At 41.6% G+C, this 17,274-nt stretch overlaps 2 protein-coding genes across 3 annotated transcripts; one reads left to right on the top strand and one right to left on the bottom strand.

The window, feature by feature from the left end:
• Positions 1 to 364: 364 nt before the first annotated feature.
• On the bottom strand, positions 365 to 14,834 carry LOC103480495 (calpain-5). Of its 2 annotated transcripts, XM_008435457.3 has the most exons (13): positions 13,825 to 14,831; positions 11,372 to 11,551; positions 9,778 to 9,909; positions 9,477 to 9,688; positions 8,166 to 8,358; positions 7,876 to 8,069; positions 6,624 to 6,701; positions 6,144 to 6,477; positions 5,932 to 6,054; positions 5,650 to 5,846; positions 3,682 to 3,800; positions 3,398 to 3,534; positions 365 to 2,652 (listed from the first exon to the last, which is right to left on the bottom strand). In XM_008435457.3, the coding sequence occupies exons 2-13, from the start codon at positions 11,534 to 11,536 to the stop codon at positions 2,476 to 2,478; spliced, it is 2,061 nt and encodes a 686-aa protein (XP_008433679.1). In that variant the 5' UTR covers positions 11,537 to 11,551; positions 13,825 to 14,831; the 3' UTR covers positions 365 to 2,475. The 2 variants fall into 2 exon arrangements, with proteins under 2 accessions (XP_008433679.1, XP_008433678.1); XM_008435456.3 differs by having other exon boundaries at positions 3,398 to 3,800; positions 13,825 to 14,834.
• A 195-nt stretch (positions 14,835 to 15,029) lies between these two features.
• cnpy4 (canopy FGF signaling regulator 4) lies at positions 15,030 to 17,187 on the top strand. The gene is made up of 6 exons (XM_008435455.3): positions 15,030 to 15,194; positions 15,290 to 15,416; positions 15,806 to 15,902; positions 16,053 to 16,175; positions 16,557 to 16,674; positions 16,852 to 17,187. The coding sequence occupies exons 1-6, from the start codon at positions 15,110 to 15,112 to the stop codon at positions 16,956 to 16,958; spliced, it is 657 nt and encodes a 218-aa protein (XP_008433677.2). The 5' UTR covers positions 15,030 to 15,109; the 3' UTR covers positions 16,959 to 17,187.
• The last annotated feature ends 87 nt before the right edge of the window (positions 17,188 to 17,274 follow it).

Consider the following 17,274-nt stretch of genomic DNA (forward strand, 5'->3'; position numbering starts at 1 on the left):
GTTCCAGAGGAATCACCTCAAACCAGATGTTGGACTGGATTTTATTTCAATGTCATTTGTGAATGTTAGTGTCTCATTTTCAACAGTGGAGCTATAAAGGTTGAAAAAGGTTATCATTTTGGAGAAAGTCTCAACATCAATATTTCCACTAAATAAGAAGCAAAAAAATAGTTTTATAGAGTAAAGCCTCTCAGACTCTGAGCTCAAAGCAAGATGCCAGAGACCAATAAAACTATTATTTTTGAATTAGACCATTTAATTTCACATAATTATCGCTGTAGAAGCCACTTGTTTGTTAAATACTTAATGAAACATATTTACCGTGTTTGATGTTTGTTGTGAATGACGTATACTCACAGACAAATGAGATAATTAGTCCAAGTTTGTCGTTTATTGAATGTTCAGAAACTACAGCGGCTGCAAAGCGCCACAGCAAATGTAAAATAACCCGAACAGGTGATCAACTCAAAACCACTCGCACCTTTTTACTCTCTCTCTCTCTTTTTGACGTTTAAGCACTCCCGTTGCCGTGGCAACCGCTGGCTCCTCGAGCCGAGCAAAGTATACGTTTAAAACATCCAGTCCATTACGATATCAGGTTCTTGACATAGGGGTTGATGTCCCACTGCAGACAGTAAAACTTTGCATTTAGGGACTTGAGATGAGCACTAGGACTTAAATTATCTCATTAAATAACTCCAAACTGGAAATGTTGATTTATTTCAGTTTATGGCACCAATTCCAACAAACTATTGCAAATAGCTCAAAAAACAGAAATACTTGAGACCCTCTAAAATATTTATAACTGGCCATTTTAATATTTTAGACACCAAATTTACCATAATATACATTACTGCACACAGTTGAAACTTTCTTTGCACTACACCAGAAGCTAACTCAAGTCTTCCCAAACTCAGCTCATTGGGTTTACAGCCAATCAGCAACAAGAAAAATGAATGGTGCTCCAGGATTGGCTACTTTTCAAACACCTGGTTCTGTAAAACAGCTTTGCCCTTTAGGATTTTCAGCTTAACAAACTTTGTTTTCTCTTTAATATCTTGGACGTCCTCTACAAAAAAGCAACAACAAAAAAAGTGAGTAAACTATTTTTATGTGGATAATTTGGACTCCAGTTTCTCTGAAAATAAATGAATTTTTGATTATCGAACTATGAATATTTGAGGGTCCACTTTACATTTACACAACAGTGGAAAAGGATGAGCTCTTTAGATGTAACTGTTATCACAGAAAAAGACAGCAGTCGTAAATCAACAAAAGTAAAAGCAAACAGTTATTTCATTTTGTGACTTCGTAATCTTCTTATCAGAAATACTGTGTGCAATCAACCAAATACCATTGAGGATGAATGAGGGGTTCCTGCAAAGTTGCAATCAAACATCCTTAGACGGCCAAACTTATAGACACTGCAGCGATGTGATCAAATGACAATCATTTTTCTGTATTGAAATTAGGATGTGTGACTGGATTATACCCAAATCAATTGAATTAGAACCTATTTTCTTTGACATTTGCACAAAATGAAAGCACAAATCAAACAAATGCTTGCGTCACAGAATGAAAGAAGGGAAGAGATGGTGGCGGACACGGACGGCTCATAAAACCAGCTGCCTGTTTGACGTTCGAAGACGACTGGGATCTAATCCCGATAAACAAATGCTGCAGAATTAGCATGTCTTATCAAACGTTTGCAGCCAGGCAGAGCTCGGTGTTGTCCGGACAGAATGCATTTGGTAAGTTTTCTGGCCAACATCAGCTGCATTAATACTCTGAATAATCAGATATTTCATGGAGTGAGCTTAATTCCTTAATGTGTGAAACAGGCTATGGTGCAAATAAGCATGAGATGCAGCAGAGGGCACTTTCTCTGATAGCACTGCAGTACTTCAGGTCTGATGCTCATCAGCACACAGCTGGTCAGTCAGCTCTACTTGGTACAATACAGTTGCCACATATCTGGTCAGCAGTTTAATCCTACTATGAATTACTGGTTTAAGCAGACAAACAGAAGTTATTAGTCTGATTATGATGACTGGACCTTTCTGGTAATCCATATGCAGTTTGGTTAGGAATTACAGGCCAACTTAAAAATCATTGAAGTCATAGCTTTCTAATGATTGGACGGTGCTTAAGAACATGCAATAAAAATTGGGAACATCAAACTTTCAAGAAACATCCATTAAGATTTATTTTAAAAATATGAATATTTGACGTTAAATTAAATAAAAGAAGCACATGGTGTCTTATTATTTATTGTATAAAATGAAAAAAAAAACCCAACATAATATATATATAGGAAACAGAGATGATTGTCACATAAAAAAAAATTATAGCAGCCAAATAAACCCTGAAGAGAGAAAAAGGGTTTGCTATATTTCCTGTCCCTGACGGTCGTCGTCTATTTGCTCCGCTGTTCATCCAGATGATCTTGGCGATACCGTGGCAACCAGACAGATGTCACAAATCCGTGAGGCAGGCGCTGGTGGACGTCTCCACATGGACGCAGCCTCTGGACCCCGAGCGCGACCGTCCCCGTCGCAGGTCGATCACGAGGCTCCGGCTCCTCTCGAATTCTGTCGTCTGGAGTCGAGCCGCTCCGAGGAGGGAGTCCCACAGCAGGCCTGTGCTCCATAGCTGCACATACGCAAGCATGCATGCAGGTTATTACTGCGAAACTCAAACGTTTTCCTATTAGGTGCGAGTAAACTTTAAAATGTTTTATTGGGGTTTCATATAATGAAACTTCTAGGGGTGGTGTGCAAACTTTGGATTTAAATGACTGCATGAATATCAAGAATTGTTAACAGATTGCAGAGATAACTGAAAAATTCAAATCACACATATGAAACTTGGAGCACAATGAACACTTGTCCAACCAGATCGGAGCAAATTAGCTTATAAAAGTTACCAACTGAAGCTTTACTCCAAGAGTGACCAGAAGAAAACAATTCTTTAAAGTTCGCCAAGACTCAACAAACACATTTGAGGAAGCTTCTCTGGTCAAATGTGATCAAAATGTGAAAATGTAGGCAAAACTAGCAAAACTGTCTGTGTGGCAGAAAACAATACACCATCTAAAAGAGGAATACGGTGGTGGTAGAATCATGCTGTGTGACTGTTTTTCTGCAGCAGAGACGAGAAAATCGCTTAGAGTTGATGAGAAGACAGATGGAGCAAATCGCAGGATAATCCTGGTGGAAAACTTATTAAAAGTTGCACAGGACTCATTTTTCTTCCCACTTCACATGATCAACTACTTAAGTTTGTTTATGCATTTTTAAGACAAATTGTGAAAAGCCTGAAGGGTTATGAAGGCTTCTGTGATGCACAATCGTCTAATTGGGTGTGAGATGGGGAAAAAAGGGTGACCGTGTCAAACCTCGACAGAGATGTTGTTGTCGGGGTATCTTCTGTAGAAGATGGCTCGGAGGTTGAATTCAGGGTTTCCGTCCTCCTTGAACACTCGCGTCCTGACGGCGTCGCCCTCGCACCGCACCACGGCGTAAACATCTGGAGCTGTGGCCACAAGGCAGAAAACCCGGCGTGATGCAAAGGAACAAAAACAGAAGAAACTGAAAACAGGGCGAATGGAAGCAGTCGACGAGGACTGAATGTGGCCAACAAAAATGTCGTCTTCTTCTTCTGCTGCTGCTGCTAAGCCACCTGTTTGTTTGGGAGGTTTGAGTCCAGATGCCCTGCGCAGATGGATTGTGGTCACCACCGCTGGCTGAGGTAGAAAACACTGGAACACAGACGGAGATGGCAGTTCTTTCTTTAATTCCCTTCAAAGAGAAGAAAGAAAAAAAACACACACAGGGATCATGAGCTGAATGCTGCTCATGGAAGAAAATAATTAGTCACAAATCGATTTCTGTTTGTAAGAGTAAAAATTTATTTATTTTATTTTATTAACTGGAGATTAATTAATAGGTAGGAGCAATCAACCAATCTGCCCTGATGAACAGACATAAACTAAAAGTCGGAGTCGACTGGAAACGCTGCATCATCTGTTGGCTCATAAACATTTATGGTTCTGTTTTGTCCCCTTGATTTCGAGTTCTGTGTGTTCTGGGTTCGTTTTGCTTTTTTTTTTTCTTTTAGTATATCTTTGTGTTTGCCTATGTTCTGTTGAGTGGTTGTTTTCTCTTCCTCCTATTTTATCAATCAATCAATCAATCAAATTTTATTTGTATAGCACATTTCAGCAGCAAGGCATTTCAAAGTGCTTTACATAATTAAAATAAAAACAGAAATAAGCAGTGAGAAAGAGAGAAATTTAAAAAATAAAAATAAAAAAACAAACTCCCGTTGTCCTTTGCGGAATTTAACTAACTATAGAGGACTCCGCCGTCCTTTGCGGAATTTAACTATTTCATAGAGGACTCCGCCGTCCTTTAGCAGGGGACGCCGCCGTCCCACACAGAATTTAACTAACTTAGAGTTAGGGGAGTCTGCCCTCCCGCGGACTTTAACTGCTTTTATTGTACCTGACAGTGCCTAGGATTCTCAGGGTTTAACTTCTTACCAGAGGATGCCGCCGTCCCACACAGAATTTAACTAACTTATAGTTAGAGGAGTCTGCCCTCCCGCGGACTTTAACTGGTTTTCCTTTGCGGAATTTAACTATTTCATAGAGGACTCCGCCGTCCTTTAGCAGGGGACGCCGCCGTCCCACACAGAATTTAACTAACTTAGAGTTAGGGGAGTCTGCCCTCCCGCGGACTTTAACTGCTTTTATTGTACCTGACAGTGCCTAGGATTCTCAGGGTTCTCATGTTGTTTTTCTAGTTTGGTCACAGTTCGTTCCCAGTCGTCGTGACGCGGTTTCCGAGTGACACGTTTCCTCATAACTTTAAGGCAGCTTTTGAGAATTGTGCAGTCTGTAACTTCAAAAGCTGCCTAAATCCTGTGAGAAAAGTCAACCTTCCCTTGAAAAATTTACACCTTGCAGAGATGAGACACGTTGATGCTGCCGAGCTTTAAGAAAAGCTTAAAGTTAAACATCTAATCAAATCGAATTTGGAAAAGCAAACCAGTTAATACCAGCCTACGAGGTTTATGATGAATTTAGACATTAAAAGTCCATAGTCTTGTCTCAATAACAAATTTTCCTGGATTGTCCCAGAAATTATTGTGATAAACAATATTATTGTTTTGAGATCATTTTTCAAGTAATAAATTGATATAAAGAATACTGCACACTGCAACTGAACGATATCTTAACACCAAAAACATCCAAAGAGTAAATAAAATCCACACACAACCAAAACCATAAATAAAATGCATAATGAAGTCTCGTTAAACAAAATATCCCTTCAATAAAATATTAATAATCTGAATGGAAATTCTGGAGCTCATTTTAATTTATTATGCAATTAATTTATTAATTGATTAACTGCCTATTGTCTGACCCTCAATACTTTGTCTTAAATGTCTTTTTCATGTGTTGGGACCATTTAATTCTTCTCTTTTGGTTAGGTTTAAGAATTAGAAACTACTTGCTCTGAATTAGCATGCGGTTTTATTACACCTTATCTGAATAACTAGTCCCGTCTCACCAAACATCAGATCAGTCTGACTTTCTGTGAGCGCCATGACGACTTCCTCTGACCTTTTTGCGCTTTGGCACACCTGAGTTGGACGTGAGAGTGCGAGAAGAGCCTCAGCAGGAAGCGCCCGGTGTCGCCCGGCAGGAAGGTGGTGGGCAGCACCACGTATCGACCCGAAGCCAAAGTCCCCCTCAGAGTCACGCTGCGGGAGTCCATGTAGATGGAGCTGGCCGCCTGCTCCACCACCAGCTGCACTCGGCTGCAGCGGTTCACCTCCACCTCAAAGGGACGAGATGGCGGGAGAAGGCAATGAAATTTCAAGGAGCGAGAAAGGTTCGTTTTTGGTTCAGAGTTTCTTGCCCACCTTCAGCACCTCAAAGCCTATTGGCAGGTTTTCCCCTCCTCCGTTTTTCTTCAAGACCCTCCTGTCCTCCTGCTGCAGGCAGATCAGCACCTCCTCCTCCTTGCTTTGCACCTCAAACATGAACTTTAAAAAAAAAGGAGAAAAAAAAGAAGGTAATTGGGTAAATTTAAGCATTTTTGTGTTTGTTTAGGTATGTTTTATGATGTCTGTACCTGTGGATTGTGCAGAAAGCTGTCCCTGTGGTTGATGCACCCCCCACAGCGACTCCTCCTGTCCATCTCCTCAGTGACCTCTCTCCTTTTCGTTCCTTCCTGGCTGCTCTCCCTGACCTTCTTCCCTGCAGGTCGAATGTTGCTCAGGGCCTGAGCAGAGCTGCTGTACTTCCCTGCAGAAACAGGGGCTGTGCCAGGGGCATCTGGAGATGGAGCCCACTCCCCGTAGCTCTGCGTCTCTCTCCAGTGTGAGCTCGGCCACAGCAGCGTCCTCTGCACCAGCCGGCACACCACCACGTCTGTGAAGTAGCAGCAGAAGTCCTGGAAGTCCATCCTGTTTGAAGGGGAGGAAAAATATATATATATATATATATATATATATATATATATATATATATATATATATATATATATTGGAAAAAATATGCAACATATGTTTGTGAAGGTATATTTTGAGATTTTGAATGAAAGGCTGCGCACCAGAACTCTCCAACATCACGAACAACAATCCCCATCTTCTCCCGCTCTGCTCGGCTCAGCTGCTGCCACTGCTCTGACCTGCAGGGGGCGCGCAACAACAACGAAAGGTGAGTTCATCCTATAATCAGCTGCTTAATGCACCACGTATTCATTCACATTTTGTCAAACGGACACCTTGAACTTCAATGTATTTTATTCTAGTGGGATATTTGTGATAGACTAGCACAAAAAAAATCAACAGATTTTAAGGGATTGTCAAACTCTATAGGGTTGGATGGAAAAAAAACACAGATTTTAAAATCATTTAATAGATTTAACTCAGTAACGTGTCAACTGGTTGAATTGCATCAGAGGCGTGAACTAAATAAGCGAAAACAAAATGTGTAGTGGTTTTATAACTACAGCTGAGAGAGAAACAGCGGTCAAAACATCTTCACTGACTTCAGGGAGAGAAAATCTTCAGACTTTAAAAACATTTCTTCTTAAATCTTTCCAGTATGTGACTTTTAGAAAATCTTTGCGTAAAATTCTATTGTGAATTTTCCTCCCATTTGTATTTTAGTTATGCTCTGTTTTTAAATCCATTTTAAGCATTTTGTTCAGTGTATTTGGTTGTTTCTTTTCTTTTGCACATTTTAAAGAAGCTTGTGGTACATGTGGTTTTTCAATGATGAGACTGCTGGAATTCATATTGAAGATGCCAGTCTCCAGATGTGTAATACTGGTAGAGACACAAAGGATTTGCAGCTGTAACTGCAGTGAAAGGTGTTTCTAGAAAGTATTGCCGCAGGGGGGGCGACAACAAATGCACACCACACTTTTTAGATTTTTATTTGACACTGCGTAATCATCTATCACATAAAATTCTGCTTGAAGCATTAAAGTACGTTTGAGTGTAATGTGTAGAAAGTTCAAAAGGTGTGAACACTTCTGAGAGGTACTGTAGATGAGCTCTACTGTGAAGCAGATGACAGAGTGTAAGAAATAAACAAGTAGTGTTTTAACTTCTGGAAAGCTTCATTGGTCCGTTGTGGCCATTTTCCCCAGTTTTCTCAGAGCTTCGTAATGTAAACAGCAGATGTTCCCCTGTAAAACATTTGCCTAACTGTTGTAAAATGCCTGAAATTGTCCAGAAAAGTTGCAGTGGCATTGTAAAACGTTGTAAACTACATCGTCAGCTGAGGCTTTATTCCTAGAGCGCCTACAAAATGCGCTCAGCGGTCAGAAGAAAAAGTTTCAAAGCGCCCCTCACCCCTGACTCCAGGCTCCTTTCCAGTCCGTGGTCCCCCACGGGTTCCTCATGCGCACCATAAAGAGTCGGGACGTCCCGCCTGTCCTCGGCGGGTTCTCCACCAGCCTCACCTTCCTCACCGCTGTGATGCCATAGGCGTGTCCTCGGACGAGCCCGCAGTCCAACACCGACTCCACCGTCTCCCCCTCGGCTGGCTGAGAAAATGTGAAGCGTTTAGTAATTTGCCAGCAACGTCTGAAACGTCGAAACCCCTGAGGGTCACAGAAAAAAAAAAAAAAAAAAAGTCCTACCCGTATGGAGCACGTGATGAGGGATTTGTGCTCATGGACCTTAGCTAATGTCTGGAAGAGTGCCTTCCTCCGCTCGCTGCTCAGGCCGAGGGCCTCACAGTCCAGGCTGAGAGGCTCTGAAACCCCTCCAGTGAAGTCGATGAGGGCCTCCGCGGTGTTGCCTCCCTCTAAAGCCTCATAGCAGCCATTTAGTCTGAAACCGAAACACAAACTGGTTCAGGCAGTCGTGTGTGACTCTCAGTTTATCCCTTTCTAAGTGTCAGTCAGTTCATTTACAGGAGATTTGTGGCGTTGCCTCCAGGCTTTCAGCGTTGCGGGGAGTTTTCCTGATCCACACAGGGTCAAAATTGGACATAAGTTTACACACATTCACATCAATTCTTAGAAGACATCTTGTTCCACTTCACTGCAGAACAGCCTCCTGGCATGGATCTGACTTTTTACTTCCTTTTTTATATATAAAAGCTTGTTTGACCACTTTAAAATTACATAAAAATCAAACTAAAATTAATTTCATAATATTCATTTTTATAAAAATGTATATGATTTTTATAAATTATGTAAAAATCAAACTAAAATGAATTTGATAATATCTAAACAACGTAAAGGCAGTTAAATAAGGGCTTAATTTATTTTTTTGTTGTTTTTACATTATTGTTCAGGCATATTTGGGTTCAACTCACCAGCATAGCCGGAAGCAAAAGAGCCCCACATCATGATTCTGCCACTGACGTGCTGGAGAACTGGGGCATTGTTGTCAAGCCTCACCTTGTCTTCTCTCTGCTTTCTTCTTGTTATTGTGGCCGTATATTCATATATTTTAAGTCTCTTTCTCCACTTATCATAAAGTTTACCCTCAATAGAAATAGGGCTGGTGCATGTGGTCCAATCAATTGATTCATGTTCATTGTTCACGTTATAACATGAACGTCTTCCAGTTTATTGATCATAATTTGGCATATTCAGCAAATGCTCATTTGCTAAAACAGTTGGTATAAATCATACATTTAAATGTTTTCATCAACAGTTTCAGGGAAGAAAACAAACTTTGACTGGAAAACTTCCATTTTGCCTTTTTACCCTTTAATTACCAACAAGTCAGCAGAAACGGGATTTAGCAAGGAGGCTTTGTTCTCTCTGTGGGAAACTCTGGATCTCTGGAAATGAGTGTTTTGAACTTTTGCTGGAGTCCTTATATGATTGCCGAGGATATAGACAGGGTTATTTTAGAGAATATAAGCAGCTGCCGAGCTTTGAAAGACTATTAATGCTCTGCTTGTCCATTGAACACAGTTTTCTGCTGCTCCTTACTTGGCGTAGGCCTTCTCCAGCAAGGCACTCCAAAACTCTCTTGGTGTTGCTGAGCGGCAGAAGAGCAGTACTCCATCTTGACTGACCGGCAAACAGTCATCCACCACGACGTCGACCCAATGTCCGAAGCGCCAGAACCTGAAGTGGAAGATTCCTGCGTACAAGTCTGAACGCTTTTCGTTCCACTCCTGATCCATGTGGTTGGGAATGACCTGAAGTGAGTCGAAGGGGTGAGTAAGATTAGGGGAAAGTGTAAAGGCAGGGCACAGAGCTGATGGGACAACGAGTCTGAAGGGAGAACCTTCTTCCACAGCGAAGGCTCGGATGCCAGGCAGGAAATGGCTGCCACCATCCAGCAGTTACCCAGACTGCCCTGGTGCAAGTCGCGAGTGCTGATACCATCCACAAACAAACGAGGGTCCCTGCAAATTTCCTGGACAGATGAGAGTGTGTTTTGAGATAAAAAGTAAATAAATTCACATCAGACCACACTGATTAGCTTCCATTCATTCAACGGGACAGAAAACATAATGTTTTCTTTTTATATAGAACAAATCCTGATGTTTTCCAGACAAATGATGGATGTGGGGGAACTTCTCTATCCACATGTGGATGTATTTAATGGAAACACAGACCACCTCCATCTACTGCAGTGATTCTTCATGTCTTCCTCTGAGATCGTACATTATCATGATTTACTCCGCGCTTGCTATTAGCTGAAACTTTCTTTTGGATTCCAAACTGAGTCCGTACGTCCTTCTTGTTGATGTAGTGTCTAACGGCCATGCTAACTTAATAAACGTCATAAAAGTATGAGGACAGTAATGCTTGATGACGTTAGAATTGGGTGGACCTCTTTACGTGCGTAAAGGGAGGATAAATTGGCCTCGAGGGCCCTGTTGGAGTGATTGTTTTATGACTACAGCTTCGAAGTCCAAAGAACTGAAGAAGACTTTTGGTTGAGGAGTAAAACATCTTGAAGAAACAAGTTGCCTTCTATAAGACCGCCATGTCCTGTAGGACAGAGAGTCCTTGGACATGACGACGAGTTTGGACATGATGGGGTGGAGAGAGAAGAGGTACAACCTGGATAGAGATACCCAGGACAAACAGCCACAATCACACACTCATATCAGAGTGAAATTTAGAGAAAGCAATTGACAAAACAGTCATGGTTCTGGATATATGCGTGGAGCAAGAATAAGTGGAGAGTACCTATGTGTCCGCAGGAGCAACATCCAAACTTAAGGTCAGGATTCAAAGATCTTATTGTTACAAGCTCCAACAACTGCTCCACCGCGCAGCCCGGCTCGCAAAACCATAAAGTACGATTCCAGACTTTTTCAATGCAGCATAACGCAAACCAGAGAGGACCAGAAGGTAACATAACATTTACAGCACAAGCTACACCCCAACTACTGTAATAAAACATTCATTCCTCGCCATAAAAACATAAACGCTTCCCCAATAAACCTGCAAATTATAAAACCTCAAAGTTGGCTGGTTTTTTTTTGTTCACATCTACATGGTTGGTGTAGCTGCAGTTTTCAGATGCAGTGGCTGAAAGCATCAGCCATCACAACACTGCTCTACAAACAACCAAACAGTCTATTTACGCACTGCTGCTTTTTTCTGAACTCAACTATTGACACTAACATGGCTGTCCATCTGCATCTCCTCCCCGCGGGGATAGAGTTTCACTGCCTGACAACCTCTCTAATTATAGAAAGCGCTTTAATTAATCCGCTTGTTGAAATGCGGCACAACTGAAGTTGCCTTCTCAATTTAGATCAGGGACCAGAGGTGATGGATTCATAAATTAGACTTTCTAGGCTTTTGCCAGGATTGTTTTCGGTTTTAGTACGCGGGACACTTTTACTCCACAGCAAACTCACCCGAGGCCTCTTCCAGGTCAGTCCAGGTGGGGGCGACCTCTTGTAGAAGAGGGACTGGTTTGTGGCAGGGAACAGAGGGTCTTTGAAGAGCGCCCCTCGACGCAGGCAGGAGCGCCTCAGCTTGTCGAAGCTCTGGCCCTTGAAGTCATTCACCGCTTCCAGCATTCTCACATCAAACGACTGAAACGAGATGGGAAACAAGATGCCAAAAAGGACTCAGATAAAAAAAAGTAACAATACTTGATGCATCACCTGTAATGATGTGAGATGTTAAAGACATTTGTTGTTAAAACAGATAATTATTTAGACCACGGGAGTTGAACTCATTTTCATTTTGGGCCTTATAAAAAATCTGAACGTTTTTAAAGGGCCGGTTGTGCCAGAATGTACTGATAAAACTAACTAAACTGCTAAAATATCAATAAAAATCTTTTTGAGATTTGACAATTAAATAATATTGAACATCTTTTCACACTGATCAGTCCATCCAGGATTTTCTTAAGTTTTTTTTTAGCAATAAAAATCACAGATTTTTGTGTTGCTGATTTAGAAATATTTGTAAGGAATTTTTTAGGACTTTTGTGCTAATGGATGATGTTAAACTTTTTATTAATCACTGTATCAAGATATCAGAACAAAAAATGTGGGAATCTGTAGATTTTGTGTGAAATTTGAGTGAGTTTTGCAGATTTGTTGAAAACCTGGAGGGACTTATGTAATTTGGAGTGTGTAGGGCCACATATAAAGCTACGGCGGGCCACATTTGGCCCACGGGCCTAGAGCTTCATACACATGATTTAGGTGTGACCTTGTGGGCCAGCTGTTTTTGAATAATTAAGGGTTTTACCTCTTCATCTTGTTTTTCTAATACTTTCCATTGAGTACTTAGGGAAGATAAAGACTGATAGAAATTTTAGGAAACAATGTTTTTCATTGCTTCTATCATGTTTTGTATTATAAGACAGGCAGAGAAGAGTATCTGACTACCAGTAGTTCATTTTTGTCCTCTGTAGAGGACATTTCTAAACTTGAATATCTCCCACCCCCTGCATTCTACTGAATTAATTCCTTTTGGTATCTGGAGAGGACATTCAGGGTTTTTCAATGATACCACATGTGAAGGGGTGGGACTTTTGTATGTACCTTTTTCTCATTAATAAAAATGACGTTCATTAGTACAAGCACATTTTATGGAGAGAGACAAAGTAAGTGGATACAACTTTTTATTGTGCAAATTTTGGTTTAAAATTTTGTTGGCATATTCTAAATAAGTCTCTTAGCAGCCTATTAAAACATTCTATGAATTATTTTGACTGTATTTTATCATAGTATTTAAAAGTTGAAAAAGAATTGTCCTATGTAGTGGACATTTGTAATTTTTCTGTTTTTTCTGTATCCATCAACCCATCCATCATTCATCCACACATCCATCCATCCATCCATCCATCCATCCACACATTCATCCATCCATCCATCCATCCATCCATCCATCCATCCATCCATCCATCCATCCATCCATCCATCCATCCATCCATCCATCCATCCATCCATCCATTTTCTGTACACCCTTGTGCCTTAGTGGGGTCGGGAGGTGCTGGTGCCCATCTCCAGCTAACGTTCCGGGTGAGAGGCGGGTTCACCCTGGACAGGTCGCCAGTCTGTCGCAGAGCAACACAGAGACAAACAACCATGCACACTCACACCTAGGGACAATTTGGAGAGGCCAATTAACCTGACAGTCATGTTTTTGGACTGTGGGAGGAAACCGGAGTACCTGGAGAGAACCCACCATACAGGGAGAACATGCAAACTCTATGCAGAAAGACCCTGGGCCAGGAATCGAACCCAGAACTTTCTTGCTAGGCAACAGTGCTCAGTTTTGTCAATGTGAAATTCATTCTTATGTTGATGTTTGGATATTTTCTTTGGGACAAACTGCCATCAAGGTTCAATTTCAAATGTATGGGGTTCCGATTTTAACTAGTGGAGACATCATATTTCTAATTACCTTACAAAGATTGTGAAATGTAAAAAAAAATGGTGATTGGACAATATTTTTTTTCCTGGTAGTCAGTGCTTTTTTCCTTTCTTAAGTCTGTCCAGGACTTTTCACGCCTCAAGACAAGAAGTTAAGTTATGGTTCATATAATAATAATAAAAAAAGAAGAGCACAGTTTCACATCCTTAAAATGTCTCTGTGTTTATGCAGCAGCTTTAGGGTGATACTTGAGTGTTTGTGTTTCTGTGTAACTGTATCTCCCTCCACACAGACAATAGACAGATGGTCACCATGCAGGGTGACATAATACACAGTAACAGCTGGGAAAAACCTCACACCAGTAAAAATCTACTGGTAATGCAGTTTTTGACACTTTGGCCTCACACATCTGCATGTAAACTTCAATGCTCCAGCACGAACAAGGGTGTTTTCTAAGAGTTTGAGTGTCACTTACTGCTTCTTCCGGCGTACTGTCAGGTGGTCGATCCCAAGCTTCCTTCTTGTCCTCGTTTCTGATGTCTCTCCCATTCAGTCCTCATCTCAACATGGTCTGTAACTCCACGTCCCCTTCTGCCGTCAGGGTTTCCTGCCTCTTCCTCACTCACTCCTGGAGGATCGGTTGCTGTTGGATCGTGCTGCGAATGTCACCTGAGAAACCAAGAGGCTGACACCTTCTCGTTTAACTGCTTCACTGCCAAATGTCACATTGATTAGGCCCAACATTTACAATGTTGAAGCTGTGGACACCAAACGGCTCTGAAGGAGCTAAATTAGGCCAGGGGAGCTGGATCTAATTTTAGGTTGGGTGTATTTTGAGAAATACTTCAAGGGGAAAAATGGGAAAGCAGACAGCCGCTTTAAAAATTGCAATAAATAGACATCAAACAGACATTTGAACACAAACAGATCCGATGGTGCAAGGCAATTTTCCTACTTTAATCCATTATTGTACTGATGCGTTAACATAGGATGTGAAATAAGAACTGTGTTTTTCTTAGTTTAAACATTCCTAAAGAAGTGATTGACATTATATTTACATCCAAAGTAAATATAATGTAAATAAAAAAGAGAAAAGAAAAGAAACTTAGTTCTGGGAAAGCCTTTTTGATAATTAAATTGTCCTCTATTGAGAAACTAGTTATTAAATTTCTCAGGCGGGATTTTGACCCATTCTTCCACACAAATGAAACCATAAATCTTGACGGTGCTGAGGGTTCTTTTTATGCATCCCGTTCTCCAAAGATGGTGCGTTCAATGTCCAAAGAGTTCGGGCTTGGGCTCATTTGACTAAAGTATATTCTCCCAGTATTTCACTGGATTTCCCAGAGCTTCTGCAGCAAATGTTAATCAAGTTTTTAACAGTCGTCTTGCGCAGTGAGTGTGAACAGAGATCATTAAAAATGAGGTCTTTCGTTAAGCATTTCATAAATAATAAAACCATAAAGATGCAAGTAAAAAGCTGTTACTTTACGTTTGCATTTTATTTAATTTTCTTTTTTCTCATTTTATAAGAAAATAAAATGAGATTGTAAAAACAATTACAATCGATATGTAAATTTTTACACTTTGAACAAATCGATGTTTCCTCCTTTCTTTCATCTTACCCCGGAGCCACCAGCAATCGACTGGTCGTGTCTGCTTTGATGCAGTGCGCATGCGCAGGCAGAAAGCAAATGATGCCGATGTGGCTGAGGCGACGGTAAACTTGGAATTCTCTCCATTTTAAGCACTTATTCAGAATGAAAGCGTTTATTCTGGCTGTCGTTTGTGTCTGCGGCTTTGCTGCTGGGAGTGAAGACGAGAGACTGCCCAATAAATGCGAAGGTTTGACGACAAAACGACTCGGGAGTCGTGTTTGTTGCAACTTCTCTGTTCTTTTTCGCGAGTCAGTAATTAATATTGGGGTTGTTTGTGTTAAGTTTGTAAGTTTCTAACAATGGAGCTGCAGGAGGCTCTGGAGAAAACTGGTCGCTCTAAAGAGGTTCTGGAGGTTGGAGAGGTGCTGGACACAGGCAAGAGGAGGAGGAAGATTAAATACAACACCTCGTAAGCCATATTTTTCATAATATCCTTACGTTTTAACTCAAAGCCAGGATGGAAAGAGATCAGCAGTGACCTTAGAGAAGCTGCCCATATATGTTTTTCACTTGCCCTACTTTAACAATAATCCCTTTCTTCAAGTCATGTTTTTAAAGTTGTAGTGAGCTGATCATTACATTTGGCATGGTTGTAAAAAAAAAAAGAAAAAATATTCAGGTTCAAGTCTATGACGACATCTTGGTTTCTTTTATTTGACTTTGTTGCATCTTGTGTGTTTTCTGCTTGAGATTATACTAGTGTTTTCTATGAATAGAGTTTGTGTTTGAAGTTCCGCAAAGAGTTTTATTTCTGCGTCTGTTAGAAGTCAGTATTGAATCTTTCATGCTTTATTTTAGAGAAACTCGTCTGACCGAGGCGGTGGACAACATATGCGAGCGCATCCTGCAGTACAGCGTTCACGCCGAGAGGCCTGGCAGCCTCAGATACGCCAAGGTAGCGAAAGCCTCGTTGTACTGGATGCGTTTCTTCGAAGCTTCGTGAAAGTTGGGATTGCTTTCTACCTTTTCCAGCACTAAAATGAGCAGTGTGTGTCCGCTGAAGCATGTGGTTTATCGTCCTTGTCTTTAACGTTGATGACTGCAGGGCTCCAGTCAGACCATGACGACGCTGAAGAATCTGGTCAACAAAGGAGTGAAAGTAGACCTGGGCATGCCATATGAGCTCTGGGACGAGCCGTCTGCGGAGGTGACAAATATGAAAAAACAGGTGAGGCGGAGAACACCCCCCTTCCCGACTGCGACTAAAGGCAGTGGCGCAAAAAGTGGGTATGCAGGGTATGCAACGCATAGGGGCGCAGCACCAGAGGGGGCGCCAAAACCCCGTCTGGAGGGGGCGGCGCGCCGATGATTGTTTTCCCATACACTTCGGCGCGTGTAACGCTCCTTCACCTCGCGTATCGTCGCCTGGGGGGAGGAGAGCGTCGCTCCTTCACCCTGACGATCCTTCCCTCGGGAGGTTGGGTGGTGGGGGGCGCCGATCTATGTTTTCGCATCCACCTGAATAATGTGTAGTTGCGCCACTGACTAAAGGTAAACGACTGTCAAAACGATGTTTTCTTTTTAAACAAAGTGTGCTTTGTGCGAACAGTGCGAGACGATGCTGGAGCAGTACGAGGACGTGGTGGAGGATTGGTACTTCCACCATCAGGACCGGAGGCTGGAGAACTTCCTCTGTGAGAACCGCGTCCTGAAGACGTCAGAGCGAGGTGGGACAGAAACGGAGAGACGCTTCAGACCTGCTCGTTTAAAATTCTGATGCTCACACGGTGATAGGGAGCCATTAAGAAACTGGTTTAAATAATACTTATTTAAACCATGCATTTCAAATTTCACAGATTTTTATCTTTACGCTCCTCCTAAATCGTGTGCTTTCCTTTACCCAGAATGTCTTGAGGAGGTGTGGAAAGGCGACGTGGGTCTTAAAGGAGGAGCTGAGGAAGAAAAGGGAGCAGATAAAGAGGGAACGGCACACGATGCCGGAGAACTTTGAGGGAAAACCTTTGGATGAAAGTGAAGACAACACCACGCCTCTGCTGCATCTCTGAGGACAGAAGCAGAAATTATGCATAGAGGAAGGCTGTTATTCTGTTTGAGGATGGATAATCTGCACGTTGCAACATGACACTTTATGTATTATTTGCATCAGAACAGTATTTCTACTTCGTATTGCCCCATGTACAGTTTTATACATTTGAAATAAACCTTTTTGACAACATAAACTGCTTATGCGTCGTCTTTAAACTCATCATAGGAACGCGGTGTCAGAGGTGCTGCTCCGGTAATCACTTCTGATCAGATTCAGCTGT

Source organism: Poecilia reticulata, chromosome 18, assembly GCF_904066995.2.
Source record: "Poecilia reticulata chromosome 18, P_reticulata-male-v2, whole genome shotgun sequence".
NCBI lineage: Eukaryota > Metazoa > Chordata > Actinopteri > Cyprinodontiformes > Poeciliidae > Poecilia > Poecilia reticulata.